The sequence below is a fragment of the Mytilus edulis genome, chromosome 3, assembly GCF_963676685.1.
Source record: "Mytilus edulis chromosome 3, xbMytEdul2.2, whole genome shotgun sequence".
NCBI classification, from domain to species: domain Eukaryota; kingdom Metazoa; phylum Mollusca; class Bivalvia; order Mytilida; family Mytilidae; genus Mytilus; species Mytilus edulis.
In genome coordinates, this window is record NC_092346.1 from 105574116 (window position 1) to 105596623 (window position 22508).

Here is a 22508-nt window from a genome sequence, read left to right on the forward strand (position 1 = left end):
GAACAAGTATATATGTTTGTTTAGGAGCCAGCTGAAGGACTCCTCCGGGTGCGGGAATTTCTCGCTGCATTGAAGACCTATTGGTGACCTTCTGCTGTTGTCTGTTCTATGGTCGGGTTGTTGTTTCTTTGACACATTCCCCATTTCATTCTCAATTCTATTATACAAATTACATGTCAGAAGAATAATATCAATGGCTTCAGGAAACTTTCAAGATATAAAATACCTTAACGCAATCAGTTTTATCATACTTCATTGTAAATTAAGGTAATATATAGATGTTTTTATCTATTGCAGATTCCAAGATATATACAACAGTCCTCCAGGTACACTGCTACAGTTCTTTGATATCTTTTGGAATGGTAAAGATTAAAGCAACTGTATTAACAACAGTCAACTTTTGGCATAACCTTTTAAGTAGTGTACCGGAAACAAATTATCAGCATAGCACATAGTCTTATTAAATGTTTATGTGCTACTTCATGATCAGTAAGATTTGCTTTGTGTGTGTTTATATGTTCTTGAACTGTTTTACAGGCATTTTGTGCTTTGTATAATTTATATATTATTGTGCTTTATGTGATAGATATATACATTTAAGTGTTGCAGTCCTTTTAAAATTGAGAATGGAAATGGGGAATATTTCACAAAGAGACAACAATCCGACCAAAGAGCAGAAAACATCAGAAGGTCACCAATTGGTCTTCAATACAGCGAGAAAATCCCGCACCTGGCCTCTCAACAATAATGTATACTAGTTCAGCGATAATGAAAATATTGGTATAAATCGTCAATAAAGAACAAGGACTCTGGCGATTTGTTCATACTTTACAAGTTCAATTCTACTATGCCTAGTGTCTATCTGTCATATTATAGTTTTCAAGATAAGAGGCAAAATAATAAAAATGAGTAAAAGCCGTCAATAAAGAGCAAGAATTTCAATACGGCGTGAATTGACTTTCTGCTTTCAGACTTATTTGCAGATGTTGTCTGTTTGCTTTTTTAAGTTTTAGGTCTATCTATTATAGTTTTCAGATATGAGGCAAACACACAAAACAAAATCGCCATTACATGTAAGAAGGGATATTTCAACCATTGTTATTCTACTACCTTGTAATTACGAGTTAAACACATTCCGTCGTTTGTTTTTCTTTGCCCTGTAATGGTTATTTCATAGTATTTTGTTGAACAAAGAATTATATATGATATACATCTTGTTAATAATTACTTCCGCGTGAGTAGCGATATACCAACTTCACCTGCATATGGTATGGTATATTCTTTCCCCCAACTTATTCGGTATTCAACCTCTGTATTCAACAGCTTGAAGCTGCTACTCAGACTTTGTAAAATGTCACCAGTGTCTGAGCTGAAAGTTGACGAACCAGGGGTATGTCAAAGAATGTTTCGTTTCTTTAAAATTTCATTGGAAGATACCAATACCTTAATTGTTGATAAATATTCCGTATCAATTTCACAAACAATACATGATGGTCTTGGAGTATAGATTCTGTGTACTGACGTTGTTTATCATCAAAATGAAGTGTTGTATTATATTCTTTTATTTGTCTTTTTGAATATTAATGTTTAGTCTATTTTTTTGTGATATCCATGTGACGTGGCTCTGTAATTATACATCCCGTCATTGTGTCATGGTATATTTTTGTGTTCTTGTCTTTCATTTTTGCTAATTTGCTTTGCCTATATGTCATTTTGTGTTTCTTTGGCAACAACAACAAATGGAAGTTTTTAACGACCTTGACTGGCTATAAAGCCCTTGTACGGTCGGTTGTGTTTCTTTGTTACATATTTCTTTGTTTTTATAGTGATTAAGATTATAACACAATGTTGACTGATTTACCCCAGTGGTTTTCCAGAGTTCCGTATTTTCTCTCATGTACTTTTTCCAAATATCCCTTCTTTGTCGTGGTCATTCTTAGAATTTTTCTTATGTACTCCCACCAAATATCATTTCTTTTCATACGTCCTATATCACTAAACGTCTAAAATTTTGAGGTTAAGTAATAGTGTGAGCTGTGTGAATTTTGATGAGTGGAGAAGCTGGTTAGTTTTGTTTGAAATCAAAGGTTTTGTCTGTCTCTTCTTTGACATATTTTTTTTTATTATTGTAATTTCAAGCTAATAGTCGGGTACTATGTTATATAAATAAATATTTGAATCAAATGGCAAAACTATCTTAGGATTTAATCAAATGTTTGTGCAATAGCAATACTGACGTAGGTGTGGAGCTATACTTTCTATGCAATCTGCAGATGTCCCATAGGTATTTGTTCTGCTGATTTCACGATTGTCAACAAAAAAGTTGTCGGATGTTTTATCATGTACCACAGTGGCTTCGTATATGGCATCACCAGGTGATGTATGGAATGTTACTTGTAATATATTATTTGGGATTTTCAGCGAATTGTCGAATTTAGCATATCGACCATCTTTATCAGAACTGCCGACAAACTTTACGACATCTCTACTCGGAGTAAACGTCATAGCCCGTACTATTCTGATTATAGACAGAGTTCTACACTTATGTCTGAACGCATTCGTCATTGAATTTATCAAACTAACTACTTTTTCGGCAGCTTTCTGAACGATTATATCGTTTATGTCATTGTGTTTCCATGGAAGACATGCGCACCAGTGCGGTGCTATGCCTGCGTCATAGCAGGATCTGTTCTGAGGTATATCCTTTAAAATACTGATACCTCTTGGTAATGTTAAAGCACCTGTTGTATTTGTGATATAATATTTACTTTTTAAGTTTGACTGTGCGATGCTAAGAATGTGTTCAAACGTCGCATGAATGTCAAAAGGAGTTACTAGCTTTTTTGAGTTCTTCTTTAGGTTTTCATATTCCACATGATATTTCTTTGCAAACCACTCAGGAAAACGAAAAGCAAAGTACGGCATACGTTCTTCGTACTTTCCTTGCAATGTTTGTCTAATATCGTGAAACCTAGCACCATGGTCACTCATTAGAATAAGAACAGTGGAATTAAGATGACCATTTTCATACATGTACTTCATCAAGTTTATTAAATCCTGATCCATCCATTGTAATGTGTTAGAGTTATCATGACTATATTCCGAATGAAACAAGAAACTAAATTTTGGATGTTCCCTGTAAACATTTACAAAGTCCTTTAGATAATTAAACATTATACGATGACGAGGCTGAGAACCTAGACAATATGGTTTGTAAAATTTGTGAAGTTTCTCAGTTACAAGATAAAAGGGACGCATATAATGATCTACCGGTTGCTTATCAAATCCCATCATTCTCATATTAAAGGTTCCAATAAAGGCCATATCCTCTCCCCATTGTGTAACGTAACCTAAACGGGAGAAATTTTTCCAAATCCATGGATGGCTGTCGACAGTTGTTGCTCCTTGGTGACCTCTACGAGCTTCTGGTAATTCTTCTTCTCTCTTACCAGTTAGAATAGGTAAGAGTGCTTGAGGGGTTCCGTCGCCAACTATATTATAACCTTCCAAAACTATCCCTTGCAGATCATTCTTGAAATAGGAATGAGCAGATGGGAGCATGCGCAGCCATGTGTTTCGAGATACAGAATCAAAACCAAGCATTAAAACGTTAAGCTTGGTTTCGGATTGTAACTTTGTCTTTAGGTTATTCAGTCTGTCAAATATTGACTTTTTAATAGCGATTGTCGAATGAATATTCATGTATCGATGACCAGTTTTAGATTTACAAGAAGTTTTCATGAAATCAGAAGGTACAGAAACTTTTTCGTTTTGACTGAGTTTTGTTTCTTTACCATACTTGATAATGTCGTCTGTTTGACCTCTTAATATAGGGACTAGACGACATATTATTTGTCCACGTTTAAATGTTGCACCTGACATTATTTGCGCAGAACCATTACTCACAGAAACCCAGTCTGCCTCAGTTTGGCATTTTTGTTTCTTCACTGGATGGAAGAAGTTAACGACCGATGGATGATATGGATCTAGCGAAGGATGGATACAATACTGGTTTTGTAATGCATTCAACAAAAGTGGAAATGAAGTAGAGTTCAGAATATATATTTGAGCTTTCCCGAGATTTACAATACGTGGATATTGAAAGAAATCATGATATGCTAAATACCCGAAGCAGGCAAGTATAAACAGACAGAGATACACACGTTTACGTAATCTGCGAATAAAACAAATATATCTGCATTTCCGACAAATGTCCATTATACTGATCACAATATTCTCCTCACAATTATTTCCGACTTACGATAAATATCTAATTCTGATCTGCAAAGAAAAATACAATTAACAAATTTATAACGTATTAAACATTGTGCACAAAACAGTAGCAAATCTCAGGAACATAGCAGTTTATAAAACCAGCCCTTTCAACTTGGAGTGGTTTTTTTTAATAGTTGATTGATTCTTAAACGGGTTTATATCGGTATAATACCTATATAAAACGTTTAAACCGCTGCATGTGTTTACACAGTCTGTCCTAAGTCAGGAACCTGATGTTCAGTGGTTGTCGTTTGTTGATGTGGTTCATACGTGTGTCTCGTTTTTTTATATAAAGATTAGACCGTTGGTTTTCCTGTTTGGATGATTTTACACTAGTCTTTTTGGGCCCTTTATATCTTGCTATTCGGTGAGAGATATGGCTCCGAGTTGAAGACCGTACGTTGGACTATAATGGTGTCTTTTATAAATTGTGACTATATATAACTAACTTGTTGTCTCATTGGCACTCATACCACATCTTATATCTGTAACACTGGTTATAATCCAACCTACTAACACTTAAAGAGACATAAGCTACGAAATATGAACAAAAAATGTGACGTTTTTTTGTTCAATCTAGGTTCAATCTTGTCAAAATAAGATAAAAAAACATCATTGATAATTTTACTTCATTGAATACGTATCCATGTGACCTTTGATTTAACCCCATAGCTGGAGGTGGGTTAATTTTGAATTTTTGAAAAACTAAGGCTTTTCTACCTCAGGCATAGATTACCTTAGCTGTATTTGGCAAAACTTTTAGGAATTTTGGTCCTCAATGCTCTACAACTTCGTACTTTATTTGGCCTTTTTAACTTTTTTGGATTCGAGCGTCACTGATGAGTCTTTTGTAGACGAAACGCGCGTCTGGCGTATATACAAATTTTAGTCCTGGTATCTATGATGATATTATTTACGCATGTATTCAGCTATTAAAAGAAAAGAGTGTTAACATGGAAAGTGACAAAGGATAAATTATTTGGTTGACTGATTCGATCAAAACAAAAAATCATTCTTAAACGATGATAAACATTAGTTTTACCTACACTATGAAATTAAATAGACCTAGTAAAACCAAACAGCACGGGGATGCAATCTGTGTATATTGATATTTATTTATCGAGTTACATGATCATCGGAAGTCTTCGGAAGTCATCTCAATAGGTAAAAGATGACGTCTATGTTGATACATATTACCAAGTCCATGCATTGTTTATTTTAGACCTATTGTAATTTGGATATACTTTTTAGTATGTTATTAATAAAAGTTTGAGTCAAATCGATGCAGATGAATATGACAGCTAATACCCATTTAAATTGTTTTCAACTTAAAAAAACAATATGTAAAATAAAAAGTCAATTTTATAATCCATCAAGCACACAAATTCTGTGTGTCCCAAAATTTAAGTTAACTTAAAGTCTCTGTTTTGCCATCACCCATTTTTCTACTTAGAATTTAAAAAAAAAAGGTAATGAACCATAAAATACTTGACGTTTATATTGTTCATTGAAACTCATTGAAAAACAAATTTGGGACCTTTTTATGCAGAAAATTATATTTTTTCGGTCTTTTTCTTTGAATGAATTTGTACTAACCCCAGATTTCGACACCACTTAGATTTTTGCTTTAAATCAATAATGATAGCTTTGAAAGTATTGAATAGGGTCACAATGATAATTTTATTATTTAAATATTTACAAAATTAACAATTCACAATTCAGAATATTTACAAAAAAATTCAGCTTTCTTCCCTTAACTGATGCAAATTTTGTTATAACATTGTGTCTATCGATTTCCACATCTCTATAGATGTGCAGCGTAGCAAGTGCCGATAGACGGTCTGTTCTCATTGTGTACTATAGCTGCTATCATCACAATGTGTGTACTATAGCTGCTATCATCACAATGTGTGTACTATAGCTGCTATCATCACAATGTGTGTACTATAGCTGCTATCATCACAATGTGTGGACTATAGCTGCTATCATCACAATGTGTGGACTATAGCTGCTATCATCACAATGTGTGGACTATAGCTGCTATCATCACAATGTGTGTACTATAGGTGCTATCATCACAATGTGTGGACTATAGCTGCTATCATCACAATGTGTGTACTATAGCTGCTATCATCACAATGTGTGTACTATAGCTGCTATCATCACAATGTGTGTACTATAGCTGCTATCATCACAATGTGTGTACTATAGCTGCTATCATCACAATGTGTGTACTATAGCTGCTATCATCACAATGTGTGTACTATAGCTGCTATCATCATAATGTGTGTACTACAGCTGCTATCATCATAATGTGTGTACTACAGCTGCTATCATCATAATGTGTGTACTACAGCTGCTATCATCATAATCAAACACTAGCAATGTGTGTACTATAGCTGCTATCATCACAATGTGTGTACTATAGCTGCTATTATCATAATCAAACACCAGCAATGTGTATACTTTAGCTGCTATCATCATAATGTGTGTACTATAGCTGCTATCATCATAATCAAACACTAGCAATGTGTGTACTTTAGCTGCTATCATCATAATGTGTGTACTATAGCTGCTATCATCATAATCAAACACTAGCAATGTGTGTACTATAGCTGCTATCATCATAATAGAGCTTCGTTGGATAGAATACGACTTTATTTAGGTCCACGTATGCATGTACATGTAAAATACTTTTTGAACATTCAAATATCGATATTAAAGATGAATTTGGTCTGTTCTATATGGCTCTTAAAACAATAAATTTTCAAACAGCTTTAGACTTTTCATTGAGATGATTTCGAACAGAAATATATTGACAGATGTATTGGTGTTCAGTTGCATATAGTCGATTTCTATCTGATTCAGTTATGTCTACATGTTATTTAGAACAAAACTTGTAGCCTTTGTTGAAATAACCACTAATTTACACCCTAAAGAGAAGATAGAATGTTTGTCTGTAGTAAGAATGTTTATCCATAAAGGGAATGATTAACAACTGTTTCGATATGAGGGTATTGATTTTGTGTAGAGATCTGACAGAAACACAATTACACTAGTATTGTAAAAACTAGTCGTTGATTTCCATCCTGAGTGACGAGCAGAAAGCCATTTGTAATCAGGACCTTTATAATACCAGAAAAACCAACCACGATTCGGAAATTATAGATTTTGCAATATTGAACAATTGAACAGCGGTATACTACTATAGCCTTTATCTATCTCATATAACATGATTTTTTACATGCCAAACTGAATCTTAAAAAATGAAGTGATTGTGAATTGAATATGTTTTCAACAATGGTATACAAGAAGGCATAACTTAAAACATAAATTACAAATACAGAAAAGGTTTTGAACAATTTTAGAAAATTAAATTTTGTCTTATCTTTAGATAAAAATGTAAAATATAATACTTCATTTATAGCAGAATCATTTCCTATGTTCTGTCTTTCACATATTGTACTCAAATAGTTCTTAATCCTTCGGAAAAGGTTGAACTAGTCTCTTTTTTTTCAATTTTTGCGTTGAATTCATTTTCCCTTTGGTATTAAGATGAGGACATGTTACTACTGCCAATGAGGCAAAAATCCACTAGAGATCAAATGATCAGATTATAAAGAACTCCAAGGGAACTGTTCGTTTTATTCTTTTGAATTGTCTTCTTTTTCTTTGGACATTTAGCACTGAAACACATAACCATCGCACTAAAATAAGGATATTGTATTTCTGTTACTTACCGTAAACATTATTGAGTATAATTTTTCAATATGTAAAATAAAAACAAAGAATCATATATTCAAGGATAGTAGAAAGTAATTCAGAAACGAAATATATTTGTCCTTACTATCCAGTCTTATGTATTTGAGCTTCTTTTCATTAAATATTAATGCCAATAAGTTCATGAAAAGTATCTGTAAGCTACTCACCCAGTACACAGTGCACATTCCATTTCTAACAATACAGAATATCTGATCAATTTGACAAATATGTTAATGACAACAGACAGTGAAACAGTTTCTTGGACGCTGTATCATACAACTAGTGGTTATACTCTTAATGCGTACACACTATTTGTTCAAACATAGACGCAAAAAACTGATGGTGAATGAAATATGTCTGCAAATGTCAGCATCGTTATTTTTTTTTATGATGGAATATCAATTCTTAAATGAAAACATGAGTTTTTGTTTTATGCACCTCATTTTCAATCAATAATTTCCTATTAACACACTTCTCCAAGTCATATGCTGTTAATTTTTCATCAGTAAACTATGTGCGAATTAATTTGTAACGAGAAACAACATAATATAAATAGCATATTGCACTGAACGTCGACAGCAAACACATATTCACTTTTGCTTCAAGTTAATAATTGGCATGAAATTAGAAATGGAAAAAAAACTTTCCATCAGTTATTCCAAAACCTGTATGTTTGATTATATTGAGCTAAATATGATGACTTTTGTCTGTTGGCATCTGTTTTACACTGTGATTAATCAACAAATTTTTTAACAGACGTTAGTATTTATTCTCAGATTTAACATACAAGCTCGATTTAAGATACAACAGTATTTTTATATTTGCCCGAGACTTCGTATTTAATTTTCCTTAATGGATTTTGTGGTTTTCCATTTAATGATGTGTTGGCTACATCTACAAAGTAAAGGTATTTTCCTTTTGTTTTCGGAGTGTGTACAAAACAGGAGATGTGGTATGTCTACCGATGGGACAACTATCCTCCAAGACAACAATCCTACAAGACAACAATCCACTAGAAACTAAAGGACGTAGACTTCAGTACATTTTTGTATACTAGTATTTTTTTCTGGTCTGACATCTTACAACATTACTGAATTTAATTTAACGATACATATTTTAAATGAGTTAGTGATTCAACATTTTAATAACTATAGAATGTAAGTTTATAACTATCGAATGTAAGTTTATTTCATCAAAAGAAATCATAATATTAAATCTCCATGTTATAGTAATCTATACTTCTACTTTAAAATATATTAACTCATGATTAATGACAATGATGTAGAATATATTCTGTGAAAATATACAGACATAAAGCGGAATGAAACCTAATTCATTATATAATGTATACAGTATTACAATTTTCAATACGCTTTGCGGACATTTTTATTTAATTGTAACAAAGTCAATTCAACATCAATAACATATCATCTGAATTCCGTCGTCACGTGACTGTCATTTCTTTAGCATGTTTAGATGTAGTGCTTTATGACATCTCAAAGTACATGTAATTCTGAAAAAAAGATTTTATATTAGTCCATTGATTAGTGCTTATATGTATACTAAGTCAATCATTGTTTTGATTGTTAGACTTGAATAATAAATCTGTATTTTCTATATAACATTTGTACACGTTCTTCGACTTTTACACTCCTTTGTACTCCTCGTGTGATGTATTTTACATTTTGATGAAATAAACATGGGATTTTTCAAGTAAAAAATCGTCTCTGACAAATGAGTTTTAATCATTTACATTTTGGAATGTTTAAATAGTCACTTGGAAAGGTATTACAAAAGAATGTTTTACTTAGGACCGCCTAGAATAAATTATGGTTTGGTTCTTAAATCGTACAATAAAGAAGACTTATTTTGAAATACTAATTATAAAGAAAAAAACATCTAGGAACGACGAAATTTGGTTCTAAAAATACTTACAATAAGAAAAGCTCCACCAAGAACCAACATCTTATCAATATTATCCATCTTTTCTGGAACTGTAATTACATTTAATATAGAAATTAAAATTACATAAATTTATGTTTACTTGTATATAACATGTAAGATTTTTGCTGGGTTAAAATGTACTCGCTCCAACGTTTGTTAAGGTTAAAGATATTATTGTAATCTGAGAAACAAATATCCTCTTCGATATGATCCGTCCCACTTTTGTAGTTCCACTCTGGGAGTCCGGACGGATCGTCACCCTTGGCTAGCGAATGTGAAAAAAATATATGCAGTTATTTTCATTATAAAATATACATTCACAATTTTAATCTGCGACATTTATTAAAATAAATAATTATTGAACCACCTTATTGAAATCGGGGAACGGACTATTCTTATTGACATAAGTTGCAAAACCTTTTTATGTACACACTTACAATTTATTTCAAAGTATTCATGATCCACATTGAGTACACACTTACAATTTATTTCAAAGTATTCATGATCCACATTGAGTACACACTTACAATTTATTTCAAAGTATTCATGATCCACATTGAGTACACACTTACAATGTATTTCGAAGTATTCATGATACACATTGAGTACGAACTTACAATGTATTTCGAAGTATTCATGATCCACATTGAGTACAAACTTACAATGTATTTCGAAGTATTCATGGTCCACATTGAGGTTGTCATCTCTTTCTCCCTCCCACTTCTTGTTTATACTTCCAATCACATCTTCTCCTGTTTTGTCGTAGATCTAATTTTAATATAAAAACTAAAAACTAATATATATGTTTTTGAGATTCATAATAAGATCATAAGAAATTAAGCTTGTTAAGCTTTGAAAATATGCATTTACTGTACTCAGACGAACTGTACATACTGACAACCCCCAGTCATTATATTTATTTTTAAGTACTGGTATAATATTGTATGGATGCATTATTTTGTATGTTATGTGTTTTCTTTGCAATATAGTTATTAGCGTTTCCCATTGAACAAATATGTATACCGAGAATAATTTGCACGGTTAATATTCCCTTCCCTTTCATGAATGTGACTTACCGAATTAGACTATTTACCCGATTTGTTATAACATGAGCAACACGATGGGTGTCACATGTGAAGCAATATCTGTTTATCCCTACGGAGCACCTTAAATCACCCCCTAGTTTTTGGTGAGGTTCGTGTTGCTTACTCTTTAGTTTTTTATGTTATGTCATGTGTACTATTGTTTGTCTGTTTTTATTTTTTTTTATTTTTAGCCATGGCGTTGACTGTCCCTCTGGTATCTTTCGTCCCTCTATTACAGTGAGTAGCATCCTAAATAAGTAATAATATGAAAACGAATACATTCCATGTTATAAAGGATCATTACACATAATTCCCGCCAAATACCTTAAACGAGGCTTCTGTAGAACATCTGCACACACAGTTTGGTCCCTTTATTAGCGCCACTACATTACCGTCTCCGTCCAATATGTCAAATCGTTCTTTGCACATCCAAGTAAATCTGTAATACACAACCAAAAAGATACTCTTAAAACATTATCATAATAAAAACAGACATAACGGGGGCTGACTATATGCAGTATCACGGTCAAATCGTTCTTTACACATTCAAGTAAATCTGTAATACAGAATCTTAAAACATTATCATAATAAAAACAGACAAAACGGGGGCTGACTATGCAATATGTCAAATCGTTCTTTACACATTCAAGTAAATCTATAATACACAACCGAAAACATATTCTTAAAACATTATTATGAAAAAAAAGGAAAATTCACAAAAATACTAAATGGATAACAACTGTCATATTCCTGACTTCCGAAGCCATTTTCTTATATAAAAAATGGTGGATTGAACCTGATTTTATAGCTAGCTAAACTTCCCACTTGTATGGCAGTCGCATAAAAACAGACATAAGGGAGATTGTGATTGATTGTAATTTGGAAATGTCCAGTTGAAAATATGTCATATATTTATTAGGTAGATGCAACTTTGGTTATTCGTGTCTACCATTAGACTGTAATGCATTTGATATGGATATGTTTGTTTATATGTGAATATTCATCTAATTATAATAGTTATTTTTTGACAGCAACATTTTCTATCAAACAATAATGATTATTTAAAAGAACAACTCATACCTTATCCTTTATCATTCAGTCTGACTCCTAAAATAAAATATTTACTTTTGTTTAACAGATCCCAGAGTCCTTCCCAGACAGTCAACCACATATGTCTTGTGTACGCACATGAAGCAATCTAGACAACAACACCAGTCACAACGACAGCACGTACGATGTAAAGCAAATACCAGGTCGTCTTGGGGAGAGAAAAACTCCAATCGGAACTGACGATTTGGTCCACAGGCCCAGCGACATATACAGCTAGACTCTGAGAAAAATCATCAAAAGAAGGTAATCATTTTAAAACTGAACGCCTAACGATATTAAAATATCTAAACTTTCTGTGTTCCAAAAACCTGTAACAAAGTCGTTTTTTTATGATGACGTCTGTACTAATGAATAAACAAGAGTAGGTGACTGCACTTTGCTTGTATTCTTTTTTGTTGTAACGGACTATTCACCTAGAGTTTATGTTATAACAGAATTTCCGGCAAGAGTTTTCGCCTTTTGTTTTTGTTTAAACTGACTTTTCGCCCCGAATGTCTATTGTAGCAGAAGTTTCGTCTTTTTGTACTCGAGTTTAATTTGTAAAGGATTTTTTACCTTTAGTAGTTTTTGTTGTAACGGAACTTTCGGCAAGAGTTTTCGCCTTTAGTTTTTGTTTTAAGGGAACTTTCCGGTAGAGTTTTCGCCTTTAGTTTATTTTTTGTTGTAATGGACTTTCTCGTAAGAGTTTTTGTCTTTAGTTTGTTTTTTTTTACTTTCCGGTAAGAATTTTCGCCTTAGTTTTCAGTTGCAACGGACATTTTTGCGTCGAGTTTCAGTTATTCTATCGAGCGACGTGACATGATATTTTTTCAGCGACAACATGTGGAACGTTATTGCCTCACTTACAATTTCATCAAAAAACATTGCGCGAAGTAACAATATGGATTTTATGGATTCGTGCAAAGAAGAAAATCTTGTGCACACACATTTGAACCTTGTACATGTTTAAATTAAGCTACCTTCTAAGGCATAGAACAATTCTTCTTCATTCTCATCCCAAACTTTATATGTGTTTGGAGCTCCACAGCCAGCTGTAAAGTATATTAAGATCATGCTCACGTATTTGGCATTCATTTGTTAACTATAACAGTACTACATATCAGTCCAATATTTCTTCATTATATATCGTATTTCTCTTTTGGTTGGTAGATAGCAGTATTTAGGTTTCTTCTTTTAATTGTAAAAATGTTTTGTATATTTCAACACTTATATCATTATTAATTTTACTTAAATGACTGTTGGTATTGAATACTGTTACAAAAGTTAATCCTTTTCTATTTTCTAATTTTTCAAAGCTTGATAGATTTAAGATAGTGATTTTGTTTATCCCAAACAATGAATCGTACAAATGAATTCCCTTCTTATTTTCTCTGTAACGCACGTTTCGTTAAGGCGATAGAAATAACAAAACAAAATGTTTTTGAAGCGTAACCAATTTATCATTACAACTCAAACGTAAAACTGTTAGTATAAAAGTAAACTTGTCCTGGATAGTAAGCTTAATAAAATAAAATAATAAAAGTTTGTTTGACTTTTACCTGAATTTTAAAATAAAAAATGTATCATTCAATTTTGAACTTCTTGCTCCGTCGAAGACGAAGCGTCGCCACCCTAGTGTACGAGATAGTTCTGTATGATACAGGTTTCAGGGTGCCTCTGGATTTACTTATCTCACTTTTGTTTTGAACGTCAAAACGAACGAAAAATAATTAACAGCATCAAAATCTGTAAGGACGATCAGCAAAGTAGAAATAAATTGGCATATAGCCGGCTTTGCTCGGTTCAATCATAAAAAAAACCAACATAATTTAGTCACAATTACCTAGTAAATCCGAATCCATTTGCTGTCGGGCATAGACAAACCTTTTGCCATCTAAACATTCCATTCCGGGCGGCGGGTCTATTTTGGGATTTACAGACTTTCTCCGAGGTCTCATACTCATTCTTCTGTCCGATCCTAGGGTCATTCGACGATTCTTCATTTCCAGAAGTACATCCGTCGGCGTTCGAGAGTCGCCCGACATATTGGACACCACAGACTGTCGAGGTTGGGTATATATCACAGAGCTTCTGGCTACCCTATCCAGGACCAGAGATTGTCGCCTGTGCTCATTTCTCTGGACCTCCTCAGGAACAATCATTTTATCCGATTTAAAGATAAATCCTTCAGAAGTAGGGAAACTTTTACTTTTTTACAAAAAGTACAAAACATGCGATTCTGTAAAAACTTTAAAAGATAGCTTTACTCCAGTTATTCATTCTGATCGCGAATCAAGTCTTATAACTAAACTTTATTCAAAGGTGTAAAGAAATAAAATTGATCATCGACTAGAATACAATGCAATGTATTCACTTTAAATAAAATTTGGCAATAAAAGTTAAAAGTTTAATACCAATTCCTAAGTGATCCCATTCATATCTTCAACAATTTGTCGTCACCAAGAGATTTACCTACATCCATAATAAAACAAGAAGTACCTTATACTAATTATGATGCCTTAAATCCTTATAACACATTCTTCAATCACAGCAACGAACATATTGTAATTTATGTGAACGCCTGTCGACTTTGTGATTTAAAAAAAATAAATTTGAAGAATCCATTTTGTAGTTAATTGATATAACAGAATTCAGCATACAAACTTGGATAAATAAAGGCAACAGTAGTATACCGCTGTTCGAAATTCATAAATGATAGAGAAAAAACAAATCCGGGTTACAAACTAAAACTGAGGGAAACGTATCAAATAAGAGAACTACGACACAACAGAAACACTACATTAAAATGTAACATAAATAAAGGCAACAGTAGTATACCGCTGTTCAAAACTCATAAATCCAGGGACAAAAAACAAAATCGGGGTAACAAACTAAAACCGAGGGAAACGCATTAAATATAAGAGGAGAACAACAACATACACAGAAACGAACTATAATATAACAATGGCAATTTTCCTGATTTGGTACATTGCATTTTAAGAAAAAAAATTGTGAGTTGAACCTGGTTTTGTGGCATGTCAAACCTCCCGCTTTAATGGCAATGCTAATTATAACATTAAATTGACAACATTACATGACAGGACTAACAATCCAAACTTTTCTGATTGGGTTCCATTAATATTTTGCTCAGAACTAGAAATTAATAAAACAACAGAGACGGCTTCCTCCGCCTCACTTTTAGACTTATAGCTCGAATTTGAAATACACGGTCATCTCAGTGCCAGAATGTATGACAAACGAGATGATTTCAATTTTGAAATCAACAATTTTCCCCTCTTTATATATTCTAAATTCACCTGCATATGGGATATAAATTATCCAATTTATTCAGTATTCAAGAGCATGCAGCAACTACCAAGACTTTGTAAAACGTCACCTATGTTTGAGTAGAAAGTTGATGTATCAGTGGTATTTTCAAGAACGACTCGTCATTTTTCTAAAAAAAAGTTCATCGGAGGTACCAAGACCTTGTTGGTAAATATTCCGTATCGACTTCATAAATGATACACGATGGTCTTGACTTATAGATTCTTGGTACTGACATTGTTTATCATCTAAATAACGTGTAATAGTATTCTTTTATTTGTCTTTGTGAACATTACTTTTCGTGTTTAGTCTGTTTGATACATATGACGTGGCTTTGTACTTAAACATCCTGTCATTGCGTTATTATTCTATGATTTTTTTTATTCTTATCTTTCATTTTTGCTAATGTGCTTTGTCTACATGCCTTTTTGTGTTCCTTTGGTACATATGATGTGGGTCTGTACTTATACATCGCATCACTGTGAAAAGTAAAATCACAAAAATACTGAACTCAGAGGAAAATCAATTCGGAAAGTCCATAATCACATGGCAAAATCAAATAACAAAACGCATCACAAACGAATGGACAAGAACTGTCATATTCCTAACTTGGTACAGGCATTTTCAAATGTAGAAAATGGTGGATTGAACCTGGTTTTATAGCTAGCTAAACCTCTCACTTGTATGACAGTCGCATCAAATTCCATTATATTGTCACCGATGCGTGAACAAAACAAACAGACACAATAGGTGATATAGTGCTATGGTACTATATATATTCGTGTCTTTAGTGTTTGCTAATGTGCTTTGTCTATATGTCTTTTGTGCTTCTTTGTTACACATTTGTTAATTTTTATAGTAATTAGTATTATATCACAATGTTGACTGCTGTACCCCTATTTTTGACATTTTACCTACTATGTCTGTTTGTTTTGTTCAAATATTGTTGTCAATATAATAGAATTTGATGCGACTGTCATACAAGTGAGAAGTTTAGCTATAAAACCAGGTTTAATCAACCATTTTTGTACATAGAAAAATGCCCGTATCAAGTCAGGAATATGACAGTTGTTATCCATTCGTTTGTTGTGTTTGAGCTTTTGATATTGCCATTTTATTTCAAATTTGATTAATTTTTCTAAGGGTAAGGTATTTTTGTGATTTAACTTTTCACGAGACATATTTTTGTCCCGAATATCGATATCATCAAACGCTACAAAACTAGTACTGTATAAATTTAAAATCAAAAGTTTATAATATCAAAGAAAGGATATGGGGTATCTATCCATGACACGAAATTAGTAAATGCACAGCAAAAAAGCACAAAAAGGAAAGGAATAGAGCTTGCATTGCTGTTTTTTTTTGCATACAATGGTCAATTTGAGGTATTTTATGCGACTGTCTTCCAAGTAGGAGGTTTAGCTAGTTGTAAAACAAGGTTCGATTAAAAAAAAAATACATTAGGACACACCTGTACCAAGTCAGGAAAATTAGTTTTTTCCCCATTCATTTTATGTTTTTTTCCAGCTTTTGATTTTGCCATTTGATAAAAGACTTTCTGTTTTGAATTTTCATCGAGTTCTGTATTTTTGTTATTTTACTTTTTACATGTATTGGATTTGATGTATGTAAAGTATTGACTCATTTATTTATCAATCTTTATCCCATCTTTTTGGTCACAACTTTTTTGGACTTTTGGTCCTCGGTAATCTTCAACTTTATAACTATTTTGGCTTTCAAACTTTTTTCATCTGAGGGTCGCTGGTTAGTCTTGTGTGGACGTGGTGCGCGTCTGGTGTATTAAATGTTTAACCTGGTACCTTTTGTTGGCTATTATTTGTTTGTTTCTCTGTCCTATATTTTCTCCCATTTATTTGTATTGTAGAAAGAACATCATCAATATATATGAATGTGAAATTAAATGACATGGCTTCTTTGATCTTCTTGTTTTGACAAGTGTATGACGAAACTCCGCTTCATATGATAAAAGAAGAGGTTGGCATGGAGTGGCGCACAGTTCGTTCCAATAGGAATGCCGACAATTTGTTGAAAAAGTCTACCTCCAAATTCAACAAATATGTTGTCAATAAAAAACTTCAGCATACTGGTCACTTGTTCCTCAGTGTAGCATGTTTCCCCTTTCTGTCACTATTAACAAAATGTGCCTTATGGTATCCCAGAGTGATACATTTATAGCTACCATTTTCATGTTGAAAAGCGTCGTGGATTATTGTTTTAGACGATTTTTCAATTTCACATGGGGAATGGTAGTAAACAGGGTTGAAATATTAAAAGTTTAAATATAACTAATTTCACAAAAAAAAGCGATTTTAGAATCCAGATATGGTCAAGACCACAAGTAAACATCTCGAGTTGTTGTTTTTATAGTGATTAAGAGGATAACACAATGTTGACTGCTGTATCCCTATTTTTGACATTTTTACTCTTTGAGTATGTTTGTTTGTTGACAATGTAATGGAATTTGATGCGACTGTCATACAAGTGAGAGGTTTAGCTAGCTATAAAACCAGGTTCAATCCACCATTTTCTACATTAGAAAATGCCTGTACCAAGTCAAGAATATGACAGTTGTTATCCATTCGTTTGATGTGTTTGGACTTTTGATTTTGGACTTTCCTTTTTAGCTCACCTGGCCCGAAGGGCCAAGTGAGCTTTTCCCATCACTTGGCGTCCGGCGTCCGTCGTCGTCCGTCGTCGTTAACTTTTACAAAAATCTTCTCCTCTGAAACTACTGGGCCAAATTAAACCAAACTTGGCCACAATCATTATTAGGGTATCTAGTTTTAAAAATGTGTGGCGTGACCCGACCAACCAACCAAGATGGCCGCCATGGCTAAAAATAGAACATAGGGGTAAAATGCAGTTTTTGGCTTATAACTCAAAAACCAAAGCATTTAGAGCAAATCTGACATGGGGTAAAATTGTTTATCAGGTCAAGATCTATCTGCCCTCAAATTTTCAGATAAATCCGACAACCCTTTATTGGGTTACTGCCCCTGAACTGGTAATTTTAGGGAATTTTTGCTGTTTTTGGCTATTATCTTGAATAATATGAGGCAGGCATTACCTGTAAATGGGGACGAAGTCTGTATGAATTATTTTTTTGTAACTCAATTATTTGTCAAAAAAAAAGACACGGAAATACAGTAACGTTTCCGATTTTGGTTCTGTTGTTAGGGATTTTAGTTGTGACGTTATTTAAATTATGACGTCATATGCAATGTAAACAAGAAACGCTATCATTAGGTAACGTTTTTTCATATCAAGGAATTATTAAAAATGAAATAAGTATTGCGCGTTCCTTCCTATTTTATACTAGACTGATAAATATATATTTTACTCAAAGTTTCATACAAACGAGACCGGAAAAAGGAAGTAGATTGTACATTTCTGCGCAGGTCCGGTATTTCAAAACATGACATAAAAAAAATTGAACGATTTTGAGTTCATTAGTACAATGAAAAATTCGGGAAATTTTCCCGAATTTTTTTTTTTATTGAATTTTCTACTGTTATTGGGGACTTCGTCCCCATATTATTATAGATAGAGATAAACTGTACACAGCAATAATGTTCAGCCAAATAAGATTTACAAATAAGTCAACATGACCAAAATGGTCAGTTGACCCCTTTAGGAGTTATTGCCCTTTATAGTTAATTTTTAACCATTTTTCATAAATTTTTGTTAATTTGTAGAAAAAATTTTCCACTGTAATTACTGGGCCAAGTTCATTATAGACAAGGATTTTTGTAGCAACAAGAATGTTCAGTAAAGTAAGATCTACAAACACATCACTATCACCAAAACACAATTATGTCATGAATTTATCCGTGTCCATTATCTAATATGCACAAGACCAAGGTGAGCGACACAGGCTCTTTAGAGCCTCTAGTTGAATTTTCCTAGGAGTTCAGTATTTTTGTGGTTTTACTTTTTTCAATACAGATACAGTCCCCGAGGGTATCACCAGCCCAGTAGTCAGCACTTCGGTGTTGACATGAATATCAATTATGTGGTCATTTTTATAAATTTCCTGTATACAAAACTTAAATAAAAAAAATTTATCGTAAAACTAAGGATTTTCTTATCCCAGGAATAGATTACCTTAGTCGTATTTGGCACAACATTTTGGAATTTTGGATCCTCTATGCTCTTCAACTTTGTACCTGTTTGGCTTTATAACTATTTTGATATGAGCGTCACTGCTGAGTCTTATGTAGACGAAACGCGCGTCCGGCGTACTAAATTATAATCCTGGTACCTTTGATAACTTATAACTATATTAATAGTCTTGTTGTTGTTATAAAATACATCCAATACCATAATTGCACTTGATCTTGAACTTTATCAATTCTGTTAGAAATTTACCTATGACGTCAATTTTGTAGCGTCGATCTAGTCGTGGGACAGACAATGCGTGCTTTCCGAGGTTGTTTTACAGGCTTAGTGTTATTCTGTGATAAGTTAGCACTTCGGGGTCATCAATATCAATTATATGGTCTTTTTTTTTTTTTTTTTTTTTTTTTTTATAAATTTACTGTTTGTAAAAGTATGAATTATTCTAAGTACAAAGGATTTTCTTATCCCACCAATAGATAACCTAAACCGTATTTGGCACAATTTTTTAAAATTTCAACATTGTACTTGTTTGGCTTTCTTACTATTTTGATTTTAGCGTTTGGCGTATTAAATTATAAGCCTGGTACCTTTGATAACTATTAGCATGTTGAAATGCACTATTGTATTGTTTATTTGAGTATTTCTCTGTCCTGAATGTTCTTGCATTTATTTGAACTGTAGTCGTCCTGTCAAGTTGTCATTTTAGAAATATATTTAACATTGCGATAAAAGCGCGATGTTTGGATAGCCACAAAACCAGGTTCAATCTACCATTTTTCTTAGGTTGGCATTTGTTATCTTATAATTCGTTTCTGTGTGTGTTGCATTGTTGTTTGTTTTTTGTTGCACTTCAGTGTTTCTGTTGTTTCGTTGTTTTCCTCTTATAGTTGATGTCTTTCCCTCGGTTTTAGTTTGTAACCCGAATTTGTTTTCTCTCAATCGATTTATGACTTTCAAACAGCACTATACTACTGTTGCCTTAATTATTACATGATTTTATATACTGATAAGGCATGTTTTAGTCATATATAAATTTATTTGATAACAAAACATATTTGCTTTTGCATACATAATTATAACAAAAATGGTACATATATTTGTTTATAGGCGGCGGAACATACTTTTGAAAGAGTTTGGCATTGACGTACATCATGTGTAAGTATCTATATTGTTGGTCCCCGTGGTACAGGGGATTTTTTTGTTGATTTTATAAAATATGTTTCTAACAAGTCGGAATACATGCAATATTTTTTGATATGAATTTGTTGATTTTAACGGCATATTATGATCAACTTTAAATAAATGTATAAAAAGAAAGTGTGCACATAACTACCGCCTATATATTTCTTTTATGCAAGCGTGTGTATATTTATTGCAATAATATTTGTGAGATCGTTTATACATGATACATGTCGATATTATTTATACAAGCGGTTTCGGTTACATTCACACTTTTGCAATATTCCTTTCCCGGAACAAATCATTACAACTTTGGCTGTTGTGAATTATTCAAAATTGATATACATTCAAAATTGAAAAAGTATTTATAGGATGAGTATTCTTCACATTTTTGCATTGAAAAGTTACCTCGTCTCTTATTTGTTTATAAATATGTTTACGTTCAACTGAAAACATGTTGGCCAAGAAAGGGCAATACGATTCTCAATTATATGCCCTACCTCTTACTTTTCAGTGGATATACAGATACAGTTTTACCCTCCGATATACAACCATGTCTTATACTCTTTGCCACGTTTTAGAATAATACTCTTTTCTATTATCAAATTAGCGCGAAACCCATTCTTCTTTCTCATGTTTTCAAATTTTAAGCTGATTATAAACGTTATGCATATATATTTGTAACCACGTCCAACCAACTTGCTGTTAGAAGGTTGTTCGCGTTGTGCTAATTTTTGCATAAAAGTTATACTTTTTATGTTTTAACCTTAAAAACGTGATTCGTGAAGTAATATAAAGAGTCCTTGGACATGACATTTACAAGGAGGTAAGGTATTTTGTCCTGTGGTATGTGATGGGATTTTGTTTAAATAGATAGTTGAATAGCATAAAATACTGTGTCCCTAAATATTGCTCGTATTTTAGCGACCGTAAATACAACCTTTTGATGAATACGTATTCAAATTGCTTTTTATATAATTCCCATAAAATTTATAATTTCTCCTCATCTAAAATTGCAATAAAATTCTAGGAGCTAGTATAGTAAAGTTTCGCCATGTTGCAAGTCTAAGAGGAATCTATCTAAATCGTCCTTTGATACCCCTAAGTGAATTCGGTATGGACTGTTCCCCACGTGATGTCCTGACCACTTGCAATTTATTGTATAAGTCCCTGGTTCGTGTGGATTGTATCTACAGTGGAAAATTCTATCTTTCTGACTGTCTCTCTTCATTTCTACGTTGAATGCACCTGAAATATTACAATATTTAATATGTTAATTTTAGTTTATAAACTTGAGAAGACGTAATATGAGTGCCAATGAGACAACGCTTCATTCAAGTCACAATTTGTAAAAGTAAACCATTATAGGTCAAGGTACGGTCTTCAAAACGGAGCCTTTTGTATGCCGTTTAATACAAAGCTGTAACTGTGAAAACATACATTGGATTAAACTTTATAGGTGTATATAAGAATATTGGGTATATCAAACGTATATTACATGAAACCAAATAGAATGTATTCCTTTTCAAGCCTTATTTTTTATTATTATAATATAAACATCTATTATAATGAGGATATGCAATGGTCTCAAAACTGAGACAAAAGATACCAATTTAACCATTTTTGTTAAAATAAAGACAACAGTAGTATACCGCTGTTCAATAGTCATAAATCGATTAAAACAAGCCCGGGTTACAAACTAAAATC

The 22508-nt window shown here is 32.8% G+C and overlaps 3 protein-coding genes across 4 annotated transcripts in view; all 3 read right to left on the reverse strand.

Moving 5' to 3' along the window:
- Window positions 1-2101: 2101 nt before the first annotated feature.
- Window positions 2102-8608, reverse strand: LOC139518100 (uncharacterized). Its single transcript, XM_071309762.1, has 2 exons — window positions 8205-8608; window positions 2102-4281 (listed from the first exon to the last, which is right to left on the reverse strand). The coding sequence occupies exon 2, from the start codon at window positions 4216-4218 to the stop codon at window positions 2209-2211; it is 2010 nt and encodes a 669-aa protein (XP_071165863.1). The 5' UTR covers window positions 4219-4281; window positions 8205-8608; the 3' UTR covers window positions 2102-2208.
- A 587-nt stretch (window positions 8609-9195) lies between these two features.
- On the reverse strand, window positions 9196-14841 carry LOC139515015 (phospholipid scramblase 1-like). Its single transcript, XM_071304573.1, has 7 exons — window positions 13999-14841; window positions 13136-13207; window positions 12192-12396; window positions 11391-11505; window positions 10644-10749; window positions 9973-10031; window positions 9196-9550 (listed from the first exon to the last, which is right to left on the reverse strand). Exons 1-7 carry the CDS (start codon window positions 14315-14317, stop codon window positions 9524-9526), a joined length of 903 nt encoding a protein of 300 aa, XP_071160674.1. The 5' UTR covers window positions 14318-14841; the 3' UTR covers window positions 9196-9523.
- Window positions 14842-20638: 5797 nt separating this feature from the next.
- The window catches only part of LOC139518101 (filamin-A-like), a 46872-nt gene continuing 45002 nt past the window's right edge, over window positions 20639-22508 (reverse strand). For both annotated transcript variants that reach the window (XM_071309763.1, XM_071309764.1), the window contains exon 24: window positions 20639-22049. In XM_071309763.1, coding sequence (XP_071165864.1) covers window positions 21835-22049 — 215 coding nt within the window. In that variant the 3' untranslated portion in view covers window positions 20639-21834. The remainder of the gene's footprint in view (window positions 22050-22508) is intronic.

Bases quoted from the DNA above. Each gene is read 5' to 3' on its own strand.
- LOC139518100 (XM_071309762.1), bottom strand. From the start codon at position 4,218: ATGGACATTTGTCGGAAATGCAGATATATTTGTTTTATTCGCAGATTA.
- LOC139515015 (XM_071304573.1), bottom strand. From the start codon at position 14,317: ATGATTGTTCCTGAGGAGGTCCAGAGAAATGAGCACAGGCGACAATCT. The intron at 10,750-11,390 runs GTATTTGGCGGG...TATTAAAATTAG, and splicing joins CTACAGAAGCCTCGTTTAAG to ATCTACGACAAAACAGGAGA. The intron at 9,551-9,972 runs GTAAGTATTTTT...TCTTTTTTTCAG, and splicing joins TTGGTGGAGCTTTTCTTATT to AATTACATGTACTTTGAGAT.